The 13,123-nt window shown below is 45.9% G+C and overlaps 1 protein-coding gene across 3 annotated transcripts in view; it reads right to left on the reverse strand.

Annotated features, from left to right (window-relative positions):
* Window positions 1-9,286: 9,286 nt before the first annotated feature.
* The window catches only part of LARP1 (La ribonucleoprotein 1, translational regulator), a 69,452-nt gene continuing 65,615 nt past the window's right edge, over window positions 9,287-13,123 (reverse strand). For all 3 annotated transcript variants that reach the window (XM_040440119.1, XM_040440126.1, XM_040440136.1), the window contains one exon: window positions 9,287-12,608. In XM_040440119.1, coding sequence (XP_040296053.1) covers window positions 12,408-12,608 — 201 coding nt within the window. In that variant the 3' untranslated portion in view covers window positions 9,287-12,407. The remainder of the gene's footprint in view (window positions 12,609-13,123) is intronic.

A 13,123-nucleotide genomic window follows, 5' to 3' on the forward strand; every position in this document is an offset into this window, starting at 1 on the left:
CAAGATTTCCCTAGGTCTTTTAATCCCGGTGGTCTGTTCAGCCACCTTAGGCGTTATTAAGGAGGAAACTGACGCTTTGACCTCTTCCTTAATGATGGCTCTAATGTCCGTTAAAAGGGACGACTGTTCCTCTTTCATCATTTTGTTAATACAATCGGTACAAAGCTTCTTTGTATATGACTCCTGAAGCCTTTTATTGCAAATAGCACATCTCCTGGGCTTCTTTTTGATGTCCACCTTTAGGGTAGGATCTTTCTCTCCCTAGGAGACATGGTGATAGAAAAAACAGGCCATAAATCCCTGAGCCTATCACTATCCCATATGCCAGCTTCACCACATGTAGTGCTGGGTTACTCACATGTCCCTGGGCAGGAGGGTCTGGGGACTGCTCTCTCACACCAGACGAGTCCATGACTGAGGGACTGACACCTAGCCCACCAGACTTTTAAATGCCACTGGCACTTACCCCTCCTGACGTGGATGCTCCTCCCACAAATTCTGGATGGACGCGAGGCCGTTCGCTAGGCCTCCAGCGTCCCTCGCCGCTTGGGGATCGTCCGCAGGGCGCCGCCATGCTGGTTCCGGCGTCGGAGGTCACGCGCATGCGCACTCCTCTGCCGGCGCTTACTCCGGTTCCCGCGCGATCCCTCCTGGAGGAGCGTCCTGCAGCCCAGAGCCCCAGCGGGGTTGCGGCTACCGTATCCCAGCCCCTGGTATACCCGCCTCCAGCCGCGAGTCGCGTGACCCACAGGTACTGGAGAGGGCTGGGAGGCTAAGGGACCCCAGCATAGGGGTTTTAGCCCGGCGAAATAGAAAAAGAAAAAAGGATTATACAGGTCTACAAGAGACCACTCTCTGCCCTGTCCATTATTGGGACAGGAAAAAACACTGGTGATGGTGGGTGGGGGGGGAGCTTTTAACCTCTCTGTTTCCTGTCCCAATAGTGGGCGGGGGAGACAACCTCCATGTAGTGCTGTCATGGAGGACGTCCTGGAAAAACCCCTGCACCATCCCATACAATATACAGTATAACCTCTGCACCATCCCATACAATATACAGTATAACCCCTGCACCATCCCATACAATATACAGTATAACCCCTGCACCATCCCATACAATATACAGTATAACCCCTGCACCATCCCATACAACATACAGTATAACCCCTGCACTAGGGATCGACCGATATTGATTTTTTAGGGCCGATACCGATAATTTGTGAACTTTCAGGCCGATAGCCGATAATTTATACCGATATTCTGGGAATTTTCATTTTTGAGAAAAAAAAAAAATTCCTACACAAATCTGCTGAAAATTAATATGTTTATTGTTAATGTGTATTTTTTGGTTTATTGTTAATGTGTATTTTTTTTTTTATAAGTCTTTCATTTATACTTAATATTTTTGTGTTTTTTTTTTTTTTACTAACTTTTAGCCCCCTTAGGGACTAGAACCCTTGTCCTATTCCCCCTGATAGATCTCTATCAGGGTGAATAGGATCTCACACTGTCCCTGCTGCCCTGTGCTTTGTGCACACAGCAGCATGGAGCTTACCATGGCAGCCAGGGCTTCAATAGCGTCCTGGCTGCCATGGTAACCGATCGGAGCCCCAGGCTTACACAGCTGGGGCTCCGATCGGAGGAGCAGGGGAGAGGGGATCCTATGGCCACTGCCACCAATGAGTAATACTGGGTGGGGGGGGGGGGGGGCGCACTGCACCACCAATGTTTTTACTATTGGCCGGGATTGGGGTGGGGGCGCACTGCGCCACCAATGATTAATACTGGGGGGCTTGGGGGGGGGGGGGGCGCACTGCGCCACCAATGAAGATAAGTCTCTCAATCATTCATATACAGGAGGCGGGAGCTGGCTGCAGGACCACATAGCCGGCTCCCGACCTCTATGAGCGGTAGCTGCGATCCGCGGCACCTGAGGAGTTAACTACCGCGGATCGCAGCTATCGCTCATAGAGACCGAGAGCCGGCTATGTGATTCTGCAGCCAGCTCCCGCCTCCTGTATATGAATGAATGGCTTATCTTCATTGGTGGCGCAGCGGCCACAGCCCCTCCCCTCCTCTTGTCTTCTCTTCTGTCATTGGCGGCAGCGGCAGCAGCAGCAGCACAGGGGGAGGAGACACTGCTTCCTTCTCCCATGTGCTGCGGAGGGAACACAGAACGCGCTGAGAGCAGCGCGTTCTGTGTTCCCCATACGTTATCGGTATATCGGCAAAATAGATGCCGATAACGTTCAAAATCCTCAATATCGGCCGATATCGGCCAAACCGATAATCGGTCGATCCCTACCCTGCACCATCCCATACAATATACAGTATAACCCCTGCACCATCCCGTACAATATACAGTATAACCCCTGCACCATCCCGTACAATATACAGTATAACCCCTGCACCATCCCATACAACACACAGTATAACCCCTGCACCATCCCATACAATATACAGTATAACCCCTGCACCATCCCGTACAATATACAGTATAGTCCTCTCTGTTATCACTGGACATTGCTCTACATATATAAACCATACGGGGGAAAAAAATCTCATTGATCCAGAGAACTTGCATAGAAAAACTAATAACCAAGAGGCTAAACAAAACCCTGTTTCTGACCCTTATGTTAAAACATAACTTTCATTTGATTGCGCTAATACCTAAAGGAAAAAATATATATTTTTTAAAAAAGCTGCTGTTTCTCTAGATGACCTTATGTTGATAGTAGTGGTAATAGAGTCTCAAGGGTCTATAAAAAGCAGCTACACTATTTTTGCAAACCTTTGAGACTCTATTAACACTACTATCAACATAAGGTCATCTAAAGAAACAGTAGGTTTTAAAAAAAAAAAAAATTCCTTTAGGTGTTAAAACATAACTTTCATTAGATTGCTCTAACACCTAAACGGAAAAAAAAAGAATTTAACCTGCTTTTTCTCTAGATGACCTTATGTTAATAGTAGTGTTAGAGTCTCAAAGGTCTGTAAAAATAGTGTAGCTGCTTTTATAGACCCCTGAGACTCTATTACCACTACTATAAGGTCATCTAGAGAAACAGCAGCTTTTTAAAATGATTTTTTTCCATTAGGTGTTAAAGCAATCAAATGAAAGTTATGTTTTAACATAAGGGTCAGAAGCAGTTATTTTTTTAGCCTCTGTCTTGGCTATTAGTTTTTCCATTCATAAAGCTCCACATGGAGCTCCCACCCAGCAGTAGTTAGAAGCCTGCAGGACACTTCACATGGGCACTTCACCTGGGCACATGGTGATGGCTCCATTCCTCTGCTGTCCCTGGCACTTCATCAGCAGCAGGGCCGGCGCGCTTCCTGTCTTCATAATAACTGAAAAGGAAGCTACTGCTGCTGCTGTGTTCAGCTCCCGAGAGAAGGGGGTGTGAGAGGATCAGCCAATAGCAGGGCAGCCAGATGATACTGGCCAATCAGCAGCCTCCTCCCTTATAACAGAGCTCTGTAATGTACAGAGCTCTGTTATTGGAGATTTCAGGCATCAGCTGTATTGCTCTGCTACCTGCAGTGCTGCACATTGTAAACCTCAGTCGGCTTGATTAGGGTGTGGCACACCCCGTGCGCACGCTTATGGTTATTAATACTGGGAAACCGCACTGGCCACCAATGATGGGGGGGAGCGAGGGAGAGAGAGGTGAGGCCGCACTGGGCACATTTATTAATACTGGGAATCCGCACTGGCCACCAATGATGGGGGGGGGGGGGGGGGGGAGAAGAGGTGAGGCCGCACTGGTCACATTTAATACTGGGGAGGGAGCCCCTGATCTCTTATAGGGGGCTATGATATGCACAATTAACCCCTCAGGCGCAGCACCTGAGGGGTTAATTGTGCAGATCACAGCCCCCTGTAAGAGATCAGGTGCTGCCAGGCAGCAGGGGGCAGTCATGTACACCGTTCTCAGTATATTCTAACTAGAAGCGTCCCCATCACCATGGGAACGCCTCTGTGTTAGAATATACTGTCGGATCTGAGTTTTTCACGAAGTGAAAAATCTGATCTGTAGAAAACTTACTGGGAATCCGCACTGCCGCACTGGCCACCAATGAATATAGAGGGAGGGGGGCCGCACTGGTCACATTTAATACTGGGGAGGAAGCCTAATTTCCAGGAACGGAATCCGCATAAAACGGATGACATACGTAATGACATACGAATGTCTTCCGTTTTTTGCGGATCCATTGACTTTGTGTTGGTCCAGGATCCGATTTTTGCGGAAAAGAATAGGACATGTTTTATATTTTTTCGGACATGCGGAACGGAACAACGGAAACGGACAGCACACATTGTGCTGTCCGATTTTTTCCAGGACCCATTGAAAATGAATGGGTCCAGATCTGTTCCTGAAAAAACGGAACAGATCAGGAAAGAAAAAACGGACGCGTGAATGGACCCCAATTATGGTTGGCAACCCCGATGACCACGCATGTTTATGAAGGTTTCTGTTCCTACAATCAGTGCTTTAAGTGGGCCAAAAGAGGTGCCGGTACTCTATTAGGCGCCGGTGCTCCCCCCCCCTGCACATCAGACCCCCCCATCACACACATATATATTAGTTCCTCTATGTACCAGTACAGTACCCCCCCCCCACCACCGCACATTCGTTCCTCTCTGTACCAGTACCCCCCTGCACATCAGACCCCCCCCCCCACTCATCACACACACACACATTAATTCCTCTCTGTACCAGTACCCCCCTGCCATATATATGTGTGTGATGGGGGGGTCTGATGTGCAGGGGCCCCCTACACATCAGACCCACCCATCAGACACATATATATTAGTTCCTCTATGTACCAGTACCCCCCCCCCCCCCACCACCGCACATTCGTTCCTCTCTGTACCAGTACCCCCCTGCACATCAGACCCCCCCCCCCCCCCCCCCCCCCTCATCACACACATTAATTCCTCTCTGTACCAGTACCCCCCTGCCAGGGGGGGGGGGGGGTACTGGTACAGAGAGGAACTAATGTGTGTGGGGGGAGGGGGGGTGCCTGTCACTCACCAGTACTCTTCAGAAGTTGGATTCCAAAGCAAAGTCGATGTTCTTTGCTGCACCGTCCGACTCCTGACTCCAAGGAGGACCAGTCACTGGTCGCCGCACTGATCGCTCCTCAGTCACAGGCGCGCGGGAAGGAGTTGACGTCACCTAACGTGAGGTCAACTCCCTGCCTGCGCCAGCCTGAGCCGTACTCTGCAACGACCCGCCCCCCTCCACTAGCTGCCCAGCCAACGACATTAGGGAGGAGATACTGCCAGCTCTCCGCTGCGCTCCGGTACCGGAAACCCACGTACTGGGCGCACGGAGAGGTGCTGGTACTCTCCAGGGCAATTTTTGGAAGTGGCGGTACTGAGTACCGCCACGTTCCGGCCCACTTCAAGCACTGCCTACAATATATTTCACCTCCAGAGCTACCTTTCCTTCTGTAAGTTTAAACTGAGCAGCCACAGCCAGCCATTCTGGATTCTACAGAGCACCATATTTAGTCAACTGGTCAACAGAACTGGAGACCGGCACTTCACAGGTGGAATCTTGAAGATTCCACCTGTGAAGTGCCGGTCTTCTGTTCCATATTGTAAGTGGGCTTTTCATACCCTGGACGCGTGCACCACGACTCTGCCAGAGGAGTGCCGACTGCTTTCCCCTTTTTGGTCAACAGAACTGAGGAACAGAAGTATTTGAACACCAGTGGCGTAGGGATTGCCATAGCAACCATAGCAGTGGCTATGGGGCCCTACGCCACTGGGGGCCCGTCCGACCGCATTCAGTTTTTTATTAACACACACAGACACTACACACAGGCAGCCAGGAGGTGGCGTAACTACCGAGGAAGCAGCTGCTTCGGAGCCCGACAGTTTATTTTCAAGTTAGTTAAATATCGATGTCTTACTGTTCAGGGCCCCTTCACAGCAGCGGTCTTAATGTTCAGGCCCCCTCGCTAATGTGATCTAATCTTACTGTATTCTAAAGTCTCCTGATGTGTCTGGGATTCGAACCCACAACCTCCAATGTATCAGTGTATCAGAGGCAAAGCATTTACCCTCACAACCATAAAAGAGGCATTGCAACTGATTGAAAAATTTGACACTTCTACTGTTATAGCTGGCTAAGTGTACATCTATACATATGACAGCTGCCCCAACACACCCAGCACTGCTATATCTCTATATGACAGCTATCCCAGCACACTCAGCTCTGCCATATCTCTATATATGAGCAGCTGTCATGCGTATAGATGTACACTTAGCCAGCTATAACAGTAGAAGTCTCATAATTTTTCAATCAGCAGCAAGGTTACTCTTATGGTCTTGTGGTTAGGTGCTCTGCATCTGATACAGAAGGTCGTGGGTTCAAATCCCAGCAGAAACCTTTTCTGAAATACAAGCACTGACTCCATATATGGACATACAGGGAGGGACACAGGAAGAGGCTGCATCGCATCGCTGACATGGAGGTAAGTAGAAGTGTTTATTTTTATTTTTTTTTAATACCCGACTGTTACTGCCATGGGGGGAGCGGGGGGGCACTTGATGCTGGCACATGGGGGGAGGGGGGTTGGTACCTGACCTGATACTGGCACCTGGGGGGGGGGGTTGGCACCTGATACTGACTGGCACATGTAGGGAGGGGGGATGGCACCTGATACTGTGGATGGCACTGTTTAGGGGAGGGGGATCTGTGTATGGCACTATTTAGGGGAGGGGGGGGGATCTGTGGATGGCACTATTTAGGGGAGGGGGGGGGATCTGTGGATGGCACTATTTAGGGGAGGGGGGGGGGGATCTGTGGATGGCACTATTTAGGGGGGGGGGGATCTGTTGATGGCACTATTTAGGGGAGGGGGATCTGTTAATGGCACTATTTAGGGGAGGGGGATCTGTGGATGGCACTATTTAGGGGAGGGGGATCTGTGGATGGCACTATTTAGGGGAGGGGGATCTGTGGATGGCACTATTTAGGGGAGGGGGATCTGTGGATGGCACTATTTAGGGGAGGGGGATCTGTGGATGGCACTATTTAGGGGAGGGGGATCTGTGGATGGCACTATTTAGGAGAGAGGGATCTGTGGATGGCACTATTTAGGGGAGAGGGATCTGTGGATGGCACTATTTAGGGGAGGGGGATCTGTGGATGGCACTATTTAGGGGAGGGGGATCTGTGGATGGCACTATTTAGGGGAGGGGGGGGGGCCCATAATTTTTTTTTGCTATGGGGCCCATGCATTTCTAGCTACGCCCCTGTTGAACACCCTGCGATTTTGCAAGTTCTCCCACTTAGAAATCATGGTGGGGTCTGAAATTCACATTGTAGGTGCATTCCCACTCAGACAGAATAATAAAAAAAACAAAAAAAAAAAAACAGGAAGCCACATATGTTTTTTAAAGAATATATTTGTCTTGCATTGCTGAACATAAGTATTTGAACGTGTGGGGGATTCAGCACAACCCTGTATGCAGGTGCACATCGCTATGGCGAAATACATATGCAAACTCAAAAACACAAATGCAATAGCACTCTGCAACCAGAGTGCTGGTTGCAGAGTGCTATTGCATTTGTGTTTTTGAGTTTGTATAAGTATTTGAACAGCTGAGAAACCGCAAGAATTCTGGCTCTCAAAGACCTGTTACTGTGCTTTTAAAAAGTCCACTTATTGATCGAGCTTAGTAGCGCAGTCATGGTTTCAAATCATGCATTGCACGGAAGGTTCCCCTGATCAAGTCATCACATGTCCAGGCCCGTGTGAAGTTTGCCAATGACCATCTGGATGATCCAGAGGTGGCATGGGATAAAGTCATGTGGTCAGATGAGACCAAAGTAGAACTTTTTGGTCCAAACTTCACTAGTCATGTTTGGAGGAAAAAGAAGGATGAGTTGCATCCCAAGAACACCATCCCTACTGTGAAGAGGACAGGATAACTGCACTGTATTAAGGAGAGGATGAATAGGGCCATTTATTGTAAGATTTTGAGCAACAACCTCCTTCCCTCAGACAGAGCATTGAAGATGGGTCGTGGCTGGGTCTTCCAACATGACAACGACCCGAAGCACACAGCCTGGATAACCAAGGCGTGGCTACGTAAGAAGCATATCACGGTTCTGGAGTGGCCTAGCCAGTCTTCAGACCTAAATCCAATAGAAAAACTTTGCTAAGCGACAGACCCGAAACCTGACAGATCTAGGAGATCTGTGTGGAGGAGTGGGCCAAAATCCCTGTTGCAGTGTGTGCAAACCTGGTCAAGAACTACAGGAAACGTTTGACCTCTGTAATTGCAAACAAAGGCTTCTGTACCAAATATTAACACTGATTTTCTCAGGTGTTCAATTACTTATGTTCAGTAGTGCAAGACAAATAAATTCTTAAAAAATCATACAATGTGATTACCTGATTTTTTTTTTCATTCTAGAGTGGAAATGCACCTACAATGTGAATTTCAGACCCCTCCATGATTTCTAAGTGGGAGAACTTGCAAAATCGCAGGGTGTTCAAATACTTGTTCCTCACTGTAAATTCTGTCTGCCTGCTGCCAATACTAGAGAAAGCTATTAAACTGAATTGAAGATACAAGCAATGAGCTCCCCCTAGTGGTAATTATCAAGACTGGCATTTCATACACTAATCTTGAGTTTTCCAGGCATTTAATATACATATGACCTATCCCCAGGATAGGTCACCAATATCAGATTGACAGAGGCCCGGCACCCCTGTCGACCAGCTGTTTGAGGCCAAGCCTCATTGTACCAAGCACAATGCCTCCATTGGATAGCGGCTGTGTTTTGTATTGCAGCTCTGCCCCATTTGCTTAAGTGGGACTGAGCTGCATTTAGGCCATGTGACTAGGCTTATGATCGCATGTTCAAACGATCCTGAAGATAGGCCCATCAATATCAAACTCTCAAGACAACCCCTTTAATCAGAAGTGCGCTGGAGTAAGCCATAATAAATATGCACATCTTCTGGCAGTCCATGCACCAGAAAAGCAAATCTAGGCCAGCGATAAGATAATCTAGCTTTGTACTTTACCCCAATTAGCTGCACAAGTCAGAGACCCTGTCCCTACCCACAAAATCTGACTTTTTGTACAGCCAAGGATATAAATTCCCCCAAAGATGTTACGGTAAGCAGCCTCCCACTGCTAGTCCCATAAAAAGTCGTATACCCTGGCTCTATCATAGGTACTTGGCATTGTCCATCCCTTCTGTATGAAGGCACACAAAAAAAAGTGAATATAAGAAAATCAATCACAACAGAGTTTGGTCTTTTAAGGTTTTTATTTTTATACATTTTTTTTGTATTAAAAAGGAAAAAGTAGAATTACCACAAATTACCATGACTAAAGCACAGCTATAAGCAAAATCATAACGCAATAAGAATGGATACTCTGAATAATATTAATGTTATAATACAAGCGCTCATTCAAGTATTTTACATTTTTTTTTATTTTTTTGTTGTTTTTAGGTTTTAATTTTTCTGTTCTTTAATTATTTATTGGTCTATAAGGGTCAGGAGTAGGTACTTGTAGCATTCCATGTTGAGGGAAAGCAGCTTGCAGCATGGAGTCAAATCTTTGCATGTGTATGGTATTTTGAGGTCGGCATGTGATTGCATGGGGGGCTAATTGGAGATTATGACAATGCCAGAACCCGATTATCTGGAAGCCAAGAGTTATCTAGAACAGTTGTAAAGCCTAGTGTGTTGTCCCTAACAAGTGGGGAGTGAAGCCCATCCCAGGGCTAAAAATGCCACTAGAATACCAATTACGCACCAGGTAGCTTTTGAGGAAGCTGCTCAAAAGTAGGCAATGGTATAAAGATTCCCTGTACCGGCACTAGGTAGCTCAGTACCAGTAAAGTTCTACCAGTACTAGAATAGTCAAAAATCTTGTTTAAGGTGCAACAAATTTGGAAATTGTATTTTTTCCCCACTTTTTTCCCCTCAAATATCAAAATTCAAAGAGAGGAACAATTAAAACAAACAAAAAAAAAAAACCCTGAACATATTACAAAGAAAATTAGGCCAAATAAGGGTGTAACCATGTAGTCATGACCAATATCTATATATATCTATACATAATAGAAGATATATGTTTTCTTAGCGCAAACATACCCTTCCCTCCCAACAAAAAAAGAAAGCATATATTGGGTTACGATTTACCCTTTCCACTGCATAAATATAAAAAAAGGAGGGGTATTGAGAGGTTGTCTTAAAGCACCATCAAGATGTCTTCAAAGGGATTCTGAGGGTTACATACACTCATTCCTACCCCTCAACCACACTCCACAAAAGACCGCTAACAGAAAAGTAGGGAAATGCCGGTACCCAGACACCAGCAATGGTGAACTTTATTTTTTTTTTTACTTTTCCGCTGCAGGGAATACGAAGGGAACCATCTGCCTCCATTAAGTCACCAGCATTATATTTCCTTAAGGATCCAGCCCTAAATTTTATGCAATGAAACCCAACTGGATAATTACAGCTTGCAGTGAGAACGAGTACTCGAAAGGAGTACAAAAAATAAAAAAATTAAGGAAATGACGACCTCTCGATGTCAGCGGCTGCTGAATCGGAAAATAGCAGGGAAGCAATTCTGTGAGCTGAGATCATGATCACTTTGCAATGAATACAAACAGCTCACAAAATGGCTGCCCGCGTGGGGACGCCAAGTTTATGTTGAAATCTGAGACTCTTGTAAAACAAAACTGACCAATGCATAGGGACCATTCGTTATGTGGTGTGTGAAAGCCACGGGAGAATACAGTAATTTGAGGATCATAACATTAAGTTTGTCACATGGCATCACATTTACCTTCTGAGGGGATACCCCTATTGCTTGCCTTGACCCAACCTAGAGTAGGAAATGTCAGTTCACATTGCAAGGAATGGCAGTTTATGCCTGGCCGAAAACATACAAAAGGATTCTGCACCTTGTTTGAACTGCTCTCCGTCAACCTTTGAGAAGCAGCCGTCCTACTTGGTGGTATATATTTTTCTTATCAGACGTACCAGCTTTCAAAAGCCCAGATGACAATGTGGCAGTGACATGGTTGATCAGTCGAGAAAATGTTGGGGACTTTTCCTAACATTTGGTAGAATTATATGCCTAAAAAGGACACAGCAGATGCACAACAACCAACCCACAAAGTGTGTATACACCTATGTATACATGCGTATATAAAAAGGTATACACGCCTATACATATGTGTACACACGCCAATACCCAATGACCATAATTCAAGGGGATAAGGTAAAAAAAAAAAAAGGAAGGAGGGGGGGTGACGGTCATTCTCTGCATTGAGTGAAACAGTTCTGTAAATACCCAGTAACAATCCTCTGGAGACAGCAAGCGACAAAGAGATCTGAAATGGGTGGCAGTGATGAGAGGGCGTGAATTTGTTGCCACGTGTTGTCACCGCTCTGCATTCTTTGCTTTTGATTGACTGCTGCCAATTTTTTGGAAAACGGCAGCTCTCTGCAAGTTTCAAGGTTACAATAAGGCAACTTTTTGTACTGTGTTTAATCATCGCTTACAATAATTTTAAAGGGAAAGTGAAGGCAGTTTTTTTTTATATTTTTTTTTTTAAGTTTTTTTTTTTTACCATTTTTCTTTTGCAGCCATTTGCTAGTAAAGTCTTCTGTAGTTTTCTCTTTCACAGTCTGAAGTAACAATAAAACAAAAAACAAATAAAAATATATATATATCTTTAAAAAGGAAAATAAAATAAAAATAAAAGCAGGGCTGTCGTGAAAGCAACGAGCTGTGAAGAACTTGCAAATGAAACCAAGAGATACAGCGCCATCTGGTGAGCAACTGCTAGATCCTCCACGTAGCAACCGGAAGAGAATCCTCTCAGAGCCGCAAGATGACAGCAGGTGAACTCCAACAGGCTTCAAACTTTCCACCAGAGACGTGTGTGATGACATCTTGTTCTTTCAAAGCCTGTACCATCAAAGTTCTGGTCGTCCAATCAGCAATCAGAGCAGAGATGAGGCCTGCACTCATTTTGCCACCCAGGCAGCCCCCTGCTCAGAGGCAGGGCATGTCAATAATTTAAAAAGGAAAAAAAAAAAAAATTTCTCCCTAACACGAGCCCCTTCCTCCAGGTTCCTGCTAAAAGAAAAACTAAAATTTATATCCCTAAGCAAACTAAAATTCTTTGTTTTGGGATAAGCATCCGCCACCCTTGCAGGAAAGCCATGGGATCAGTCAGTTTTCTCCAGCACATGGAGTCTCTGATTTTTGTAGAATTATTTCCAGTGGGAAGTGGAGGGAAGTCCCACTCAGTTTGTGAATCATACGTTCCTCCCCACGGCCAGGAAATCTCCCACATCTTCACCCCCCCTCCCAAGAAAAACCATCATTGTTTCCAAGCTTTCTAATTTCCTCCTCTTGACGTTTCGGAATCCAAGGTGGCAGATGAGGGTTGGCTTTGGCCTTTGGTGTCCTCCTTAGTTGTGTTATTTGATGACTGGTGACCTGAGCCTTTGCTGGAAGACTGAGAAGGATATCTTCTCCTACCTTCACCTGCTGACAGAGAGGAACGCCTCCTGGAGCCTGCATCCTCTCCCATTGGTGGCTGGAAATTAAACAACGATTGTGAGTATCAGTAAGTTGTATAACATTAGTTATGCATGGCTACTTTCAGAGACCGTGCCACTGATGAAGAGGTGGTGTCACCTGACTAGGGCTCATTGGCAACACCAGGCACAGCCTATGGACAAAGGTGGTGCTGTATCTACAAAGAGTCTATGTTCTTCTAATTCCTTTAAATATCCACACAACCAAAAACCATTAATTATATTAATGACTCTGGAGTGTGAATAAGGTGATAATGGCCACAAAGGGCTACAATGCAGAGGTACAGTAGTAATTACAGCTCCACATGAGAAAGGTACATAATAACGTGATGTCAAGTGCATGTAGTACCACTACAGGTGTACTCAAATATCAATTTACTCTCGTCTTAAAGGGAATGTGTCATCAAAATTACAAGACAGTAACTTCTTTTTTGTTAATCTGTTATTTACTGATTATAAATTTGTTTTATAGTATTTCCTGATGGTGATTATGGGGGCTGCCATCTTGCCTGAG

Source organism: Bufo bufo, chromosome 1 (genome assembly GCF_905171765.1).
Source record: "Bufo bufo chromosome 1, aBufBuf1.1, whole genome shotgun sequence".
NCBI classification, from domain to species: domain Eukaryota; kingdom Metazoa; phylum Chordata; class Amphibia; order Anura; family Bufonidae; genus Bufo; species Bufo bufo.